The 17,817-nt window shown below is 38.6% G+C and overlaps 1 protein-coding gene across 22 annotated transcripts in view; it reads left to right on the plus strand.

Moving 5' to 3' along the window:
- The window catches only part of CREM (cAMP responsive element modulator), a 71,817-nt gene that overhangs the window by 50,816 nt on the left and 3,184 nt on the right, over positions 1-17,817 (plus strand). For 10 of the 22 annotated variants that reach the window (XM_029955905.1, XM_029955912.1, XM_029955908.1 and 7 more), the window contains one exon: positions 12,199-12,355. In XM_029955905.1, the coding sequence (XP_029811765.1) occupies positions 12,199-12,355 (157 nt within the window). Of the gene's footprint in view, positions 1-3,088; positions 3,183-3,781; positions 3,908-8,293; positions 8,330-12,198; positions 12,356-17,509; positions 17,665-17,817 lie in introns of those variants that run through there. The other 12 variants (XM_029955913.1, XM_029955917.1, XM_029955906.1 and 9 more) reach the window with 8 other exon arrangements.

The following is a 17,817-nucleotide window of genomic DNA, read 5'->3' on the forward strand; positions in this document are numbered from 1 at the left end:
GCAGTTCGTGGGTTCGAGCCCCATATTCGGCTCTGTGCTGACAGCTAGCTCAGAGCCTGGAGCCTGCTTCAGATTCTGTATCTCCCTCTCTCTCTGACCCTCCCCTGCTCGTGCTGTCTCTGTCTCTCCAAAATAAATAAAAACCATTAAAAAAGAAATTAAAATACTGCTGGGTAGGGGTTCTGCTTCTATGTTCAATACAGGGTCACTGGGGTTCTCATGTTTCTCTCTATCACCTTCCATCCTGTCATTCCTTTGAAAGGTCACAGCAATTTGTGAGTTCTTAGACCCTCTCCTGATTGAGCCCTCAGCAGTATTTAACACGGCTGACTTCTGCTCCCTTTACTTCCTTGATACTATGTTCTTACTGTTGTTTCTTTTTTCTCCTACATCACTTTCAGATTCCTTGGTTGGTCCAGTCTTCCTCTGCTCATCTCTTCGGTGTTAGTGGTGCTAGTCAAGATTGCATCCTGGGCCCTCTTCCACTTGACTTGAGCACTCTGCCTGAGCAGGGCTTCACTTCACTGTGACCATGCCCCTGACTCCAGCTGGCTATTTAGAGGTTCCACACACATCTCTTGACTTTTTAAGACCAAAACCGCATCCATTTCCCCCACCCCAGTCCCCCTTTGATTTACCCCATTTCAGTAATGGACCTCTGTCCAGCCTGTCGCCTCAGGCTGGAAACCTGTGTGTCATCCCTTCTCCCTCCCAGCCCAACCACACATGTCTCCGCCCCTCTCCACTTGGGCTGTCCTTATTCTACTTCTGGCTGCTGTCCCCTCTGCCCTGTCCTCCCCTCTACCAGGTGGCTGCCCTGAAGCTGCTAGTTGTGGAGCAGCTTCCTGATTTTCCTAATCATGCCAGACGTGGCAGATCCCTTCTTGGCCCAGTTTTTTTGAGAATTGTTCCTGAAAGTTCAGCCTCCCTTTCTTCATCCCTGTCAGTAATTCTGGGAGCTACTAATACTCCTTAAAAACGAAAGTCTCTGCCTCTAACATTTTCTTTTTTCCGTTACACCCTCAATTCTGCAGTTCAGAGTGGTATTTCTTAAATTCAGATCTAATCATGTCAGGCTCCTGTTCAGAATTCTTTAGCGAATGCCTGTTGTTACACAAAGGTCAAAATCCTGACCACCCAAATTGCTGCTTGATCTAGGCCTTGCTTCCTTTACTAGACTTCTCCCTCTTTTGTAATGCAGCTGTGTGCTGGATTCCTTTTATTTCCCGTGCTGTACCATGCTCTCTTGCCTTTCCAGGGCCTCACACTTAGCCATTCGCCCTGACGGGAACACTTAGGCCCATCATTTGCATTATTCGGTCTTCATCTTAGATAGTATGTTCTCCGGGAAGCTTTTCCTGATCTTGCAGATCTGGTTCAGATAACACGGGGTCAGTTCCTACTGTACCCTTTTAGGCCATGTGTGACAAGTTTAGACAGTAACTTCTGTTTGGATAGGGATCCTTAGTACCTAGCACAGTCCCTGGCATATGATAAATGTTTAATAACCATTTATTAAATGAAAGTGAATTGCTCTTCTTCTGTGAAAATGTTATTAGTTTTATGTGCTGGTTAACTGAGTTTATCTGGTCCCTGGAATGTATTAAAAACTTCACTAGTAGCCGGAGTCAAACAACCAACCTCCTTCTTTCCTTTCTTTCCTTCGCCCTTTTTTTATACTAATATTTATTGAACACCAAACTGCCAATTTAGAGAAATTAAATTAAAATCAATCTGAACTTTCTGAAATTGGTAATAAAATTGACTAGTACTCTTGGGCCCAAACCCTTAGGCAGGGCTGGGATGGAAAAGAATCTGTCATGGAGTCTCTGATTGGGATCAATGTCTGGCTTGATCTCCAGACTTTCTTAATCAGATGTCTTCAGTTCATGTGCTCTGGAGAATTACTAGAATCATGAATACTCCCTGAAGTTCCACCTCCTGAATGTCTGAGTGTAAAGTCCCCACCTTTATTAGAAAGTGCCTAATTGAATAAGAAAAATGTGGTGGAATGCCTTTTTATTGGCATAAGGTTAGGTTGAATTTTAATTATGTAAGTGAATGGGTTTTATTCAACCCACTGGTGAAGATAAAAGGTCTCAGCGTCATGTCACTTATTTTTGTGCAGTAGACATGCAGATCATTTCTTTTCCCAGACTATGGTCTGTTATACAGAACAAAACCTAATTTTTTATCTACCTTTGCCATTATTAAGCCTCCTGTAATGATCTAGCTCTTCATGCACTGAACATTCATTAACTGATCCAAATAACATTTGAAATTAAAATAAAAATTATGAGTAGTAATCGTGATTTATTTATGAATTTCTTTTAAATCCCCAAATTCTTTTGATGGGATTTTAATATAGTAAAATAACTGAGCCTCATGAAGTTGCTGATTTTGTAGATCGAACAGATCAAATAGAAAATTCCTGTGATTCTTAACTAATATTTATGGAAGAATGCTATATAAGTTGCTACATTTGGCACAGTGAATTTTTTAAATGTCAGTATTTATTCCTTTTAAGTGAAATTAGCAAATTCAGTGTCACCTTAGGAACAGCTGGATTTTATCATGCTGTAGCAAATAGTACAGCAAATAAAACTGTTAAGTGAACAAAGGGGGCTGGGTATTTCTTTCTTGATGAATTTAGAAGTGCCTAAGAAATACATTTCTGTGTATTTCACAATGTTTTTCTGGGCTGATTGTCAGGTTGTTGGTTTTGTTTTTTTTTTTGGTCTCTCTGTGTTTTTTTCTCCTGTGAATTATGAAAAATGTAGAGTTTATACCCTCTTTGTTTATCTAGAAACCTTGGATAGAACAATAATAAAGAAGTTAGTTGTTCCATAAGAAACAATCTTGAAACTGAATGCTAACAAGACATTTTTGTTTTGCCACAACCCACCCATCTCAACAGATTTCTGTGTAAAAATAAGAAACAAGACCATTAATATGGTTTATTACAGGAAGGGTTTTTATAGGGCTTTGGTTTCACTGAGCTCCTCTGTGACAAAGCAAATTGATGGCAGTGATAGGCTAGTGATGTCATTGTGATGTCAATGACTCTTACTTATCCTGCACATGCTTGCTAGTTTGGAACACTGTATGTGGACCTTTGATAGGGGAGGCAAGACAGTTCTGTATGCAGAAGCCCATCATGGCTGTAACTGGAGATGAAACAGGTAAGGATTTTAAAGAGAGACTTAAATTAATTCTGATTTTTTTTTGAAGTTTAGGAGAATTTAGGAATCTCAGTGTTTCAAAAATTGCTAATTTTCTAGTAGCTGAGGAGTAAGAAATTTCCTTTAATATGTATCTGTATGTATTCAACACATTCTGTTAAGGCATCTTAATGTAAGGGCTTCTTTGTTCAGCTTATCGCTTGTTTGACCAAGGCAGTAATCCTGTCTCTTGTCTCCATATACTGCTTTGCTAAAATAAGCTGTTACTTCATCTGCAACCTGTTGCAAATCCAGTGCAGCTACAAGTTAAACATATGTACTGTTCAACTTGTAAAAAATTAAGCTTCCGATTTCATTGTTGTGTACAAACGTTGCTCCAAAACAGAATAGGTTTAAACTCAGCGTGTTAGGGGTGTTTGCGTGCCTACTGGTCTCTTTCCTCCAGTATTTAAAATGGTCTGTACCTCAGCTAATCAAGTTCAAAGGGCTGACGTCACTACATTTCCTGGAATCGTGTTCGGCAGGGAAGTGGAAAAGTTAAACTCCAAGCGAGCTGCACATTGACGTCAGCCGCGAGTCATGCTGTGATTTAGTCAGTTCCTTTCTGCTTTGTCAAGTGCTGCTGATTTAGAGCTGTTAACTAGCTCGCCGCTGCCTCTGTCTCCGAGATCCCTCTTAGGCTGAATAGCTTTTCTCGTAAGCCTTACGTTAACATTTCTCTTGAGGTAAGTATCAGCTTGATGAGGAGGAAGGCTTTGTGAAGCCTAGGCTTGGCTGGGCAGCCCTCCGCAGCCCTCTGCCCCGCCTACGAGGACGGACGTGGTAAGGTTGGGCCTCCCGGCTGAGGCTGCCCCGCACGTGCCCCGGGAGAGGTGGGCTCGGGAGCTCCAGGGTTTCCATGCCCCTTGATCGCTCCTGGCACTTGCTAGTCAGGTGCCCTCTAGTGTTCAGTCAGGGAAGTGCTGGACTTAAATTGTTTTGCTCCCGGTCACAGTTCTTTAAAGTGGTGATCCGAAATCCTTACATGGTTTGCTTTTCTTAAGTACAGGGAATGGTTCTGACTTAGTTACTAATATCCTGTATGTGGTTGCATCGTTGCTTATTCAGGGATGTCTCATTTCTAACCCCGTTCTGAATTTGCACTTGACTTCCTGTAGAAGGGATGATTGTGCACAGCTTCACCACAGTTTAGTTTTTCAGAGGTAGTGGGTCTTGGTTCTCTTCCTAGAGGAGACCATTATATTGTTTTGAGCAACTAAAACTGGTATTAAAGCGTTTTGAAAATTATCTTGAGGCACTATTATTTTTCTCAGGAGTTTTTGTGAAATTTTAGAGAAGCTATAAATTATAGAAGCTCTCAGATGACAGATCTATTGTAAGTTATAGATGGACTTAATCTCAAGTACTTCATGTCATATGCTAGAAGCAAGAGGAATTTTGTGCATATGTTTGATTAAAAAGTTTTAGTTGGTTTATATCTTTCTTTACTAAGCCTTTAATTCCAATTCTCATGACTAACCATGAGAGAAAAGTAAAATATAAGATTTGAAAATACACAGAATATATTTAAAGATGAAAGTTAAAGGTTAAAATTTGAATATATTTTTAACCATTGCTTATAAATAAGTGAACATTTTTATATATTTATGTGACAAAATGAGCATACACCATCCTTGAATGGATTTTTTTTCACAGTTTTATCCATACTGGTTAAACATGAGTTAGTTTTTCCAATTTAAAATTTTCCAAATGCTAAAACTTTTTTCACAAGACCTCATTGTGCTTTAGAAATTAGTATTTTTAGAATCTGATTCGTTTTCACAGAACCAATTTTATTTTGAAGTACTATTTAAAAATGAAAATCACTTTTTTTTTTTTTGAGGAGCCCAAAGAGCATAGGGTTTAAGAGACTTTTATTTTGAAGGAATAGTAGAGCAGCTTTAACACCCACCTTTGGATTATATCATTTTGGGCTACTTGTGTGAGTTGGCGAACCAAGTGGACTGATCCAGATCTTTGGCTCACACATTTTTTTGACCATGGCCCACATTATACATCATGATGCAGTAGACCAGTGTGTGTGTGTGTGTGTGTACATAAAACAAATTTTAAAAATAATGCTTTCTTTACATATAGTAAAGATGTGATGTACTTATACTTTTTTAATGCTATTCTTGGTTCATGAAATTGACTTTACAACCCTCTAATGGTCTACCACTTGTAGTTTGAAAAACTGATCTAGATCAAAATCAGGCTCCTAACAATGACTGGTCTGGGAAGAGTTTTTATGAGTTTTTCTTTTTAATGTTTAAAATTGAGAGAGAAAGAGAGAGCACAAGCAGGGGAGGGGCAGAGAAAAAGAGGGACACAGAATCTGAAGCAGGCCTCAGTACAGAGACTGTCAGGACAGAGCCTGATGCAGGGCTTGAATTCATGGACTGCAAGATCCTGACCTGAGCTGAAGTTGGGCATTCAACCAATTGAACCACCCAGGAGTCCCTAGAAGTGTGATCTTCCCTAAGATCATGGAATCAAATGCAGAAAGTGAATATCTAAGGTTTATAGAATTGTATTATTGATTATTTGGGGTATAGTTTAAATTTTTGTTAGAAACAGTTTTTTGGCTTTATTCATAAGCTGATTATGTTAAGAGCCTAATTCTATGTTTTCGTCTCGGAGTCTAAAAAATTCTAGTATGTTGTATTTAGCCTGGATTTCTAAACTGTTAGAAACAAATGTTCCAACTTATTCAAATTTGGAAAATAATATCTTAGCTAATATTTGATGCATGAGAGTAAGGATATGTTTTACCCGTGAAAGGAAAGTACTCGAAAAGGTTTTTGTTTGGGAATTTTCACATAAAAGAATGGTTTGAATTAGGTGTAAGAGCTTAAAGTTATAATTTAACAAAGCAAGTTACAATTGTGTTGTAAGTGAAAAAAAAAACCCAAGTCATTTATCTACCTTAAGTTTTAATGAAACTCCAAATCTGTATGGAAGGTTACTGAACTTTCCATTGTGCTATTTTCCCACTATTTTTGAAAAAACTCAGAGAAACATAACTTGGGATGATTGTAAAACTCTGCCTGGTTTTATTTGCCTATTTGACTGTATCACCTAATAAGATAATTATACTTTGCATTTATGTAAACATTCAAATTTGAAAAATCACAGTGTTGCAGTATACATACAAATACAAATGTGGTTAGTGCTATCAAGGAAACTGTCAGATTGTGAGAGACTTAGAGGAAGCAGGTAATATAGGTTGGAGGATCAAGGTAGGCCTCACTGAAGAAACTATATTTATTTTTTATTTTTTTTAATAATTTTTTATGCTCTTTATTTATTTTTGAGAGACAGAGAGAGAGAGAGACAGTGGGAACAGAGGAGGGTCAGCCAGTGAGGGAGACACAGAATCCGCAGCAGGCTCCAGGCTCTGAGCTAGCTGTCAGCACAGAGCCCGACGCGGGGCTCGAACCCACGAACTGTGAGATCATGACCTGAGCCGAAGCCGGACGCTCAACCGACTGAGCCACCCAGGCACCCCGAGAAACTATATTCAAATACCCCAGAGAAGAAGCACTTTCCATTTATTTTTACTCATGCGCTCAGAACAGATAATATTACATTCATTTTTCATCTAACAACATGGATCAGAGTGGTATGTAACTCTCCCAAACTTATAATGCTAACAAGTGGTGAACCACTTTGGATCTTCAAACATCACAAACAGACCTTGTCTGGTTCTCTTTCCATGGAACATTCACACACAACATTGCTCCTCAAAAGTCACCTGAGAAATCAATGCCAATGTTAGATGAGCTACCACAGCATACTACAAGCTAATTATAAAACTTATAAAATAAGGTTACCATCATTTTAAGTAGTGAAAATGGATTTTGTTTCTAGAGTATATATTATTACTCTCATAGGACAATGGAGTGTGTATTTGCTATGATATAGAACCTTTAATTTCAATAGTTATAGTTTCTAATCTTTTACATAGACTTTTTTGGACTCAAAATTTTCACTTAAACAATTCAGGTAGTCCCCTCTATGTACCTTACAGTAAAACTATTTAATGACTTACTTCTTTGTGGTCTATGTGTCATAGTTGTAACAAATTTGAAAATGTCCAGTATTTACATAGTCATGTGTACGTAGGGCTTAATTTTCCTGGGAAAAGTAGAGCAGTGGAGAAGGGACAGTCTCTGGCAGTGTGAGACACCAGGCTAGGACAAGGCTGATTTGCACATTGGGAACACTGGTGTGGTGCTGGGCAGGAGCAAGCCAAACGAGAAAAGGGAAGACGTCGGTAGCTTCTTGGAGCTATGGAAAGAAGTCGCCCGCTTTATAAGTATGACTTCAAACTTACCTCTAATGCTTGTTCCTTAGGTATATTTGGGATTAGGGATACCTAGCAAAATGACACAAGAAGTAGGAAGCTCCACTTATAAGAATGTTGTTATTCAGTTAACGTGCTCAGTACTACAGAGATCTCAATAAGATAAATAACCAAGATCACCATCATTTGGGATGCAGAGAAGTTGTTCCACTTTGAAATCTATCAGGATAGGCATTGGCTTAGTTTCTTATTTCTCTCTTTGTTAGAAACAAATACCTCTTTGACTAGTGAGGCTTTTCAGTTGCCTTATTACCAGTCTGATGAGCTGGCACCATTTGGTTGTTTGTGTTTCTCCACCTTTGAGGTTCCAGTCCAAATGACTATAAACGTTGAAAAGGACGTTTTATATTACCTTTAAATAACTTATTTTCTAAAGGAATGTAATATAGCATAAATTTTTTTAATATGCATATTTTTGAACAAAATAAGGAGTAAGAGCCATACATTTCAATCATTCTATGACCCAAGTTTGTTAGAAGGGAAACACCAGGGGAAAATAGATTTATGGGTGTTATATGTCTTTTAACTAATACACAATATAAGCATAGTTTGGAACATTGTCTTTCAGAACTTAAGGAAGGGAAGAGGAAGGGAAGTAGCATTTGCTGAATGCCTACCATGTGCCAGGCACTGTGCTAGACACTTTGACATACTTTACAGGGGTTATTGTGAGTATTAAATGAGATAATGTATCCCCATTTTACAGATGAGGAAACTGAACTTGCCCCAAGTCACATGGCTGGTAAGTGGCAGAGCTGGACTAGAATCCAGGCTCCAAATCCCATGCTTTTTCTCCTATACCGTGTTTATAGCTTGCAAAGAGAGGTATGAAGTTAATGACCAGAATTGAGAGTTCTAGGAATTTTCTTTTCCCAGGAAATATTTGATACTAAACCTAAAAAAAAAAATTTCATGTCAGGAGTCTGCTTCTTAGATGCTATGTGACTAGTATCTAAGGGAAGAGTAGGAAATAACGCCGGTTTGAATAAATACAGAGCATCTTTAAGGGCTTCCCATGTCTTAGTGTTAAAGACCTAAAGACTTAGCTGCTATAATAACTAATAGTCTTATAATAATAAGACTGCTTATTTTAAACATTCAAGTGACAATGGGCTTGTGCAAAACCCCAGGAAGTTCAAATTTTACTTGGTAGTGTCTGTGTAAACCCACCAAGCGCCCATTATATGCCAAGTAGCGTGCTAGATTATAGGGAGTACCAAAATGAAAAGGACATCCCTGACTTGTCTTTACAGTTTTGATTGCCTTAGAATAAATTAGTATATAAATATCTTTTTCTTACTATCTTCAGTCATAACTGTAAGCCCCCACTGATGACTCATGTATTTGCAGAAATCATGTATACAGTGAAAGACTAGAGCAGAAAATGATGTGGACACTTTTAGTAGTTAGATTGAACAGGAATTAGCCTTTATAGGAGTATAGAGATAAGACTATCATCAGAGAATGTAAGATGATTCTCTGAGCTGTGATTCTAGGTATCTAATCTACTTTAAATTACCACTGAAGTCATAATATTGGAAACTGAAGCTAACTAAGATAAAAACTTCACTTGTTTCAATAACATTTTTTGACATTTCTCTTTGACCATATCTTTTTAATGTATTTACTACTAAGATCATAGTTGAATATATGGAATTTATCCTTTGATATGGACTCTGTGACCACTAAAAGTGTACCATCATATAGATTCTTTGGGATATTACAGAAATTTATGTTAATTTCTACTAATACGAATTCATATTTCTGTCATGGACTAATGACCCGCAATCTGATTTTTATTGAAGGAGATAAATATAGAGTATGTCTCAAACATTGTAATAAAACCCAATATATTAGCTAACATTCCAGAACTAATACATCCAAATATATCATCCCCTTCCAAGTTGTCATTTTGAAGCAGTATTTTATTTCCTGAGCTGTTGCTCAATATCTTTTAAGAATACTTGTTTCGAATTGCTTTTGTCCTTCATGGTACCAAATTTGGTCCTTTGAGGGTAGTTTCAGCTTTTGGAAACAGGCAAAAGTTTAGAACCGTTTCTGGTGTTAAGACCAATGAATGGGGGCGCCTGGGTGGCTCAGTCGGCTAAGTGTCCCACTTTGGCTCAGGTCATGATCTCGTGGTCCATGAGTTCGAGCCCCGCATCGGGTTCTGTGATGGCAGCTCAGAGCCTGGAGCCTGTTTCAGATTCTGTGTCTCCCCTCCCTGCACTCTCTGCCCCTCCCCTGCTTGTGCTCTGTCTCTATCTCAAAAATAAACAAACAAAAATATTTAAAACAAAGAAACCAAAGACCAATGAATGAAGTTTATTTTTCAACTGCGAAGTATACCTGCCCCACCTTTTTTCCTTTTTTAAAAAAAAGTATATCCTTAAACGAATTTTATGGATCATTTAAGCATTCTGCTCTAACTTTATAGTACAGAAAATAGCAGATGTATACAAAAGGAGAGAGAGAGCTTCCTATTAATTTTGTTGCACTTCTCCATGAGCAGTGTGTGCAAAAGAACAACCCAGACTAAGGTTTGCATCCAGCTGCCTGCAAATGTCAACATGGTGACTCGTAAACTTCTCCTTCGTCACTGGCTATTGTTCCAGTTTTAGAAAGTCCGCGTGGCCTCCAGCGGGGCCATTGTTTCAACCTTTATTATCCTATAACCTTCTTCCCTGGATGTGGGCAAAGAGGAGAGAGGACAGAACAATGTGATTCTATGCTCCATTCTATCTCCTCTGACAATGAGATTAAAATATAAAAAATCTTTAGTCAGCAGTTTATAACTATTTATAAAACCATCTTCTTACATATTTCCAAGCTATAAGATAAGACAGCATGGAATGAGATATCTGTGCACACAGTATTTTAAAGTCACAAAAACCAACCTAGGATTTTCCCCAAGTTTATTAATAGAGATTTTGCTGGTGATCATTATATTTATCACAGTTACTATTAATCACCATTGTTTTCCAAATTATATATAGAAGGAAGAAGCAGTGTAACCTTATAAATGGTGTTTTTGCTAATCTTACGAAGACCGTTAAGTGATCGTCCCCCAAAGCCATATTTAAAATTTTTTCTTTATTTTTCACCTAATTCATAAGCTCTAGGGGGAAAAAACCCTGGCATTTACCCAAAAGGAGCACACAGATTAGTATTTGACTAGCCTTTTAAAATGGTTGGCTATTTTCAGTGATAATATTCCATTTAAGTGGAAAAATCTGTGTCCCTTTGGGGTAAAATTTCAGTTCTTACTCAATTGATTGGCATTGGTTCAGACGAATTTTTGTAGGATTTGATACCTTTTCTTTAAAACTTTTTCTTGTCTTTAGGTTTGAGACAACATGAATTTTGTAATATGTCAGAGTGTCAAATTAACTCTGGACCATACCTTCTCAAAGTTGAAACAGTGGGTGGTAGAAACATATTTCATCACTGAAATCCATCTGTCTTTTCTAGGAAGCTATGTTTATTGTAACAGAAAGGCAAATTTTAAGTATAAATTAGGAAACTTGGAGGACTTTTAGTATTCAGTCTGAATACTAAGTAAATATTAAGTCTGTCATTTGACTGTGATTGTACTATAATTAGAAAACCTTTTAAATGAATACTTAGAAATCTATTATGTCAAGAAACCTATGAAAGACAAAAATTATCATTCTCCAGAGAAACTAGATTTAAGTAGAGCTTTGCTGTTTTGTTTTTTACTTTGTTTTGGTTTTTAAACTGAAAATAGGGTGAGTTAGTATTTTCCTTCCAGTACCTCAGTCATCTGGCAGTAAGACTTGTCGTTAAAGACAGTCAGTGACAGTTTCAGGCCTGACACAGGCTGTAGGAAAACCTCTTATCTGGAATATTCAGAGAATGGAGATGTTCTGCTTAGCTAAAATTTTTGCCGCGGGGTGTGAGAACCAGCTCCCACTGGTATGCAGAGTGATTATTAAATTTTCAGGGTTTTTGTGAGCTGGTTGTAAAAAGAGCTATTATTAAGAAATTATATATATGGAAATATATTTAACAAATAACTTAGACTAAAAACATCAATAAATACTCAAAACTCATTACTTCTCATAATTTTGTCTCTGCTCTTGAGGCTACTTACATGTAACTCTTTTATCTGTATGTGCTACTTACGGTGTTTGTGTTCCCATCTCCACATTCCGGGAGGTCACCCTGCTCGCCTGATATTGGCCAGGAGGAAAGTATTTCCATCATACGAATTGATAAACAGGTCAGGCCTTTTTTTCTCCCAGAGAGCTGGTTATTAAGCATTTATCAGCATATTACTGTGTTTAGGCTAAATGAACTATCAGTTGAGACGGCTCTCTACTTCAGCCTTGGATAAACACCTTTCTAAAACGCATCGGGGCAGTTTTCTACCTTAAATGTATCGAGCACGCTGAGGATTACTGTTCCAACCTGTCCCACGTATCTTTGATACCTAAGACTTCTTTAATGCTCAGAATAATCATCTTACACATGAGCAAGTTCACTTCTGCCGACACGTAAAAAGAAGTCTATTATTTCCAGGTCCATTTTATTTAAAATATCAAGTTGTAAATTGTTTGTATAAACTTGTCATATTGTGTGTCATTGCAGGAGCCACCGGTGACATGCCGACTTACCAGATCCGAGCTCCTACTACCGCTTTGCCCCAGGGAGCGGTGATGGCTGCCTCGCCAGGAAGTCTGCACAGCCCCCAGCAACTGGCAGAAGAAGCGACCCGCAAACGAGAGCTGCGGCTAATGAAAAACAGGTAGGATGTTTCCCTGGGAATCAGGCACCACTCACTGGACACGTAATTTATCGCTGTGGGGCTTTTAAAGAAATTGCTTCTCCCAAACCATTTCTCCCAGGTTAAGTGTTATGTGGCATTTTGGGGTTTGTGCTCAGCATGTGATGGTAATTAGATTGTCTTCTCATCAGAGTGCCTAACAGTGAAACCGTGGTATGTCCTTACCGTGTCATAAGGGTAACGTTGGAAACACACGTTAATGTTTTTAATTGTGATGGAAGTACTTTATTACAAATAAAGATTTCTTTTTTTTATTTGCTATTTACTTTGTGAAGTAGGTGATAAGTATAATTTTTTGGTTTCTTTATGAGCAAAATAAATGTGTGAGTTAAGAATTTCTAAGCCTTTTGGGGAGCACCCGGCTGCTTTAGTCAGTGGAGCCTGTGACTCTTGATCTTGGGGTTATGATTTCAAGCATCATGTTGGGAGTAGAGTTTACTCAGGAAAAATGAACAAAAAAATGTTTTCTAAGCTTTTTATATGTCGTTTCCTTTCATCTAGTTTGTAACTTTGTCTGTTATACTGAAATACACACTAATTCTGATAAATTTTAGTCAAGCGCAAATATAGAGCCACAAAATGAAATAAAATTACTCCTAGCCCCCCATCATTTAGAGATGCCTACTAATATTTTAATATATGTATTTTCAGTTTATGCTCTCTCCTTTTCTCACTTATTCTTGCTTGCACCATGTCTCTGTATTTTTATTTTGTAAACACGAGTATGTCATGAAAATGCTATTTTCCAAAATTCTTTCATCTGACTTGTGTTATATTTCTTGGTAAAGTTTTTGTGATAGAAAATGGTACAAATTAATCTGATTTTCAAAATGACCAGAATAATCTTAAGAGTTCTCTAGTTGTCTTGTCACCTTATTCCTAATAATGACCTCATTGTAAGAACACAAAACATTTCAGAAGAGATCGTGTGCTCACCTATGACCAGGACCACCTGGTGACAGCTTGTTTACGAGGCTTTAGCAAGCCAGTTAATCTAGAAATTGTGGCCTCCGAGCCGCTATGACTCAGAAATAATGCTACTTCCTAACTCTCCTTGGTAACTGAATGTGAATCACTAACAGCTATGTTCAGTTTACTAACAGCCCTTAAAATGTCACATTTTGATATAGTATAGAGCTCCTTAAGGTGGCTGCAGTTCCCAAGCACATTAGTTATCACATACCACTAGGTGGAGTTTTGTACAGATGGCCAGAAATAGGATCATGAAGATATGCACATCGTTACCAGTGCTGTTCCAGATGAACTAAGTCATGTTGGATTCTTACTCTCCGTTGTCAGTGTTTTGCTCAGAAACCCTGAAGGGGCTGAGTGGATGGGACTCACATAGTATCACACATAGTGTTTTATGAATGTCTTGCTACCAAAGATCTCTAACTCAGATGTGATGGAGGAATATGGACATTACAAAACTGTACTTTGAGAGGTCTCAGGAACCACGAAAATGACTGCTTCTGTGGGCACAGCGTGTACTTTGTGAAATTCAGTAAGAAATACAAAGTGTGATCATAATGCAGACTGTAAAACTGTTCATTGGTGTCTTCTTTTCCTAAAGAAAATAAAAAGACCTAGAAAGTAGCATTTTTCTTTCCCTTTTGTCATTATTCTCTACCTTTATTTTTAGATTAAAAATAGAACTATCAAAATGAAATAGATGAACTATTAGGCAGGGGGTTCCTATAAATGTGCCCCATAAGTACCTACACATGCATAAGAAAATTTCCCTGGTGAGAAAAATCATGAAATTTTAGGTTTTAATGGGGCGCCTGGGTGGCTCAGCCGGTTAAGCCTCCAACTTCGGCTCAGGTCACATCTCACGTTCGTGGGTTCGAGCCCCGCGTCAGGCTCTGTGCTGACAGCTAGCTCAGAGCCTGGAGCCTGCTTCCGGTTCTGTGTCTCCTTCTCTCTCTGCCCCTCCCCCTCTCCATGCTCTGTCTCTCTCTGTATCAAAGATAAAACATTAAAAAAAACTTAAAAAAAAGAAATTTTAGGCTTAAAAAAAAATAATCGGCAAATAGTACTATTGGGTAGTATTTGTGTTTGGGCTGTGAGTGACCAAGGGAAATGGAGCCCTCACCTTGTCAGTGTTATTTTGATCTTCTGTGGCTGGTCCAGAGGTATGTACGGCCGGAACAAAGGCTGACAGTGACATCAAGGGTCCAGGCCTCTCTGCCCTGCTGTCATCTTCAGCACTGACATTTGTTCTTATGATCACAACATGGCTGACAGACATCTAGGCATTTTGTCAGGTGGGAAAAAGGGAAAAGGGCTAGAGCCAAAACCTGGGGTTGGCTGAGTCTTCGGAAAACCTCTGGAAGACCCTCCCAGCATCTTTCTTTTTTTTTTTTTTAATGTTATTTCTTTTTGAGAGAGAGAGAGAGAGACAGAGACAGAGCATGAGTGGGGAAGGGACAGAGAGAGAGGGAGACAGAATCTGAGGACGGCTCCAGGCTCTGAGCTGTCAGCACAGAGCCCAACGCGGGGCTCAAATGCACGAACAGCGAGATGACCTGAGCCAAAGTTGGACACTTGACTGACTGAACCCCCGAGGCTCACTGCCACCACCCCCTCCCCCCAGCATCTTTTGCCCACATTTCCTTAGTTAGAAATAGCTAATAGAATCCTTAGCTCCGAGGAATTCTGAGAAGGGTCTATTGTAACTTTCCAGATCTCAATTTCAGAGCAATATAAGGGAAAAAGCAGATGATAGATGGCTAAATAGGTTGCTCCCTTGGGCAAGTACCATAGGTAGGTTTTAAGTGCTTTATTTCTACTGTTTCTTTAACTCTCACATAAATTTTACATGAGAAAGGGTGTGGTCATGATCCTTTCTTTACAGATGAGGAACTCAGGTTCAGAGAGGTAAGGTAGGAAGTTGTAGCAGCCCGCGCGGGACAGAACCTGGCTGTGTGACCAGGCGGTCTTTCTTCCAGACCCCCCCCCCCTGCCATGCTACAGGCGAGCCGCCTCAGAAAGATCTCAGAGTGAGCTTCAGATTTAACTTCATGGAAAGTACGTAGGTTTTACTTATTAACCTGAAAGACCTCTGATACATTTCCCTTTTATTCTTTGGCTGGCGTTTATGATAGATATGATGGATATTTCTCCCAGTCCAGCAACAGTTTATATTTCTTTACAGCCTTGTCATCATTTCCTCTTTGCTATGTATTTCCTCTTCATGCTGAGGATATATCCAAACAAGTGCAAGGCCTGAAAACCAAGCTATTAATAGAAAAAACAGGTGTTTTCCACAGCTGGGAAATACTTAGGAATGTACCATCTACTGGCGTGATCATTTAAAGTTTTGTGTTGGAACATTTGCCCTAGTAACATGTTGCTGCACCATGAGATATGAATTATGATATTTATGACAAATGGTACACTTTCGTAAAGAAAATGAAAAAAAAATCTCACAATACTGCTATTAGGTATTTAAAATTTCATTTAATGGTAACTTGTTTTGTAAAATGACTATTCTCCTTCCAAATCTAGAACTTAATATAATGATTCAATCATGAAAACCTTGGTGTTAATGAATGTATTTTAGTTCCTTCGTAGAAAAGTTGAATTATGTTCTCAAACTGGCAAATTTATGAGTGTGCTCGGATTTATTCTCAATTTTCCCTGATGCATCATTTATGTTAAATTAGTCTGTATTCATCAGATTCTGCTCACTTTTTACATTTACTTTTTTGTTAACTAGTTCAGAAGTCTGATGCTTTGTGAGTTCACAGAGTGAGAGCATTGTTCTTGGCTAGGAAGCAGGAGTTGATCTTTTCCTGCAGTGCACTGGGATTTCAACGTCTTCTTTCTGCTGATACTCGGTCCCGCAGAGAAAACAGAGATAAGAAGTTGTTAGTTGTTAGTGAGAGTTCAGCATCCTATAAACCCAGCAGAATTGACCCAATCTGTGTCCTCATCGCTCCTGGTTCAGCATTGCAGCACTGCAAGTCGGCATTATAGTAACTGGTGTTCAGCCATCCAACACAGCTTTTGTTAATATATGTGTGTGATCTGTTTCAGTGTAGGCTTTTCCGATACAAAGTGCACCCCAAATGTAGATATTTTCAGTTGACTACTCCAAAATAACAGTTATCAGAGGGTGCAATCTTCAGAGGAGTTAAATGATGTGGTGGCCACCCACTCCCACCCTGTAAATCAGGAGAAAGAGAAAAATGTTGGCTATATTTATTCTTTTTGGTGGGGATAAACATGAAAATGACTAGCTCATCTGTTTATTTGTGTTTGTTGCTTTGGCTGGTATGTTCTGTCCTTTGGGTATGCGTATAGCGCTTCAACAATCAGTATGTTGGGTAGTAAATGCACTTGATTAGAAAACAGTCTGGAAATACACTTGGGTGAAGTGGTAGCTTCCTTTCCAAAATTTTAATTGTGGTGCTCTCACTTTGTGGGTTTAAATGATCTGAATTAGTGAATGTTCTATTATTTACCCTCCCTTCTTCCCTTCCTTAATTTTCATAAGCAGAGTCCATTTCATTTTGGTTCATGAAAATGTACGTGATTTGCCTCCTGTTGTCTTTATCCAGGGTGTTTTCCAGACGATGAACCGCTTCTTGGAGTCGTGGTTGAGCTTATTTGTTTTACTGAGATTTAGTCTTAAAGAAACAAAATCTCCAACATTGACATTTCACGTTTCTGAGGATTAATTTTTTTCAGTATTTTTGATCAAATAAAGTTAATTCATTGTGATGGAATATGTGGCTTTTGGTGAACAAAAATAATGAAGAGACTTGAAAGGATCTGTAAATGTTTTTGTAGAAATTCCACTCCGGCATGTGGTCCTATTGTTTTAGGTTACTGAAAACCATTCTGGTCACTGTGATCATGGAATGTGTGCCCTAAGAAAACACCAGGTACAACAAATGATGGGCAAATTGTGCTCTCAAGTCGGTCCTGTTGTTTTAAAGTAATCTTACAAAAATGCACGCGTTTGGTTACATTTTGTTATGTGGCTTTGTACAAACCTTACCTAGGGTTGATTGGCTGTTGAGTTTGGGGGGGCAGAAGTTCATTCGAGCCGTTCTGGAGTGTGCTGGGAAGTTGTTCCTGTAGTCATTTGCCTTGTGTTGGTTCCAGGGAAGCTGCCCGGGAGTGTCGCAGGAAGAAGAAAGAATATGTCAAATGTCTTGAAAATCGTGTGGCTGTGCTTGAAAACCAAAACAAGACTCTCATTGAGGAACTCAAGGCCCTCAAAGATCTTTATTGCCATAAAGCCGAGTAACTGTCTTTGACTTGGACCTTGTTTACTATAAATGCTAATCAAGGCAGGGGATGCAGCAATTCTACTAATTGCCATGTGGACTTGTGGAAGGGACACTTGTGACCCTTAAGAATCCAGTGTGGCTTAGTGTTTGACATTGAATTGGGAACGGTGTTCCAAGATT

The sequence above is a fragment of the Suricata suricatta genome, chromosome 10 (genome assembly GCF_006229205.1).
Source record: "Suricata suricatta isolate VVHF042 chromosome 10, meerkat_22Aug2017_6uvM2_HiC, whole genome shotgun sequence".
NCBI classification, from domain to species: domain Eukaryota; kingdom Metazoa; phylum Chordata; class Mammalia; order Carnivora; family Herpestidae; genus Suricata; species Suricata suricatta.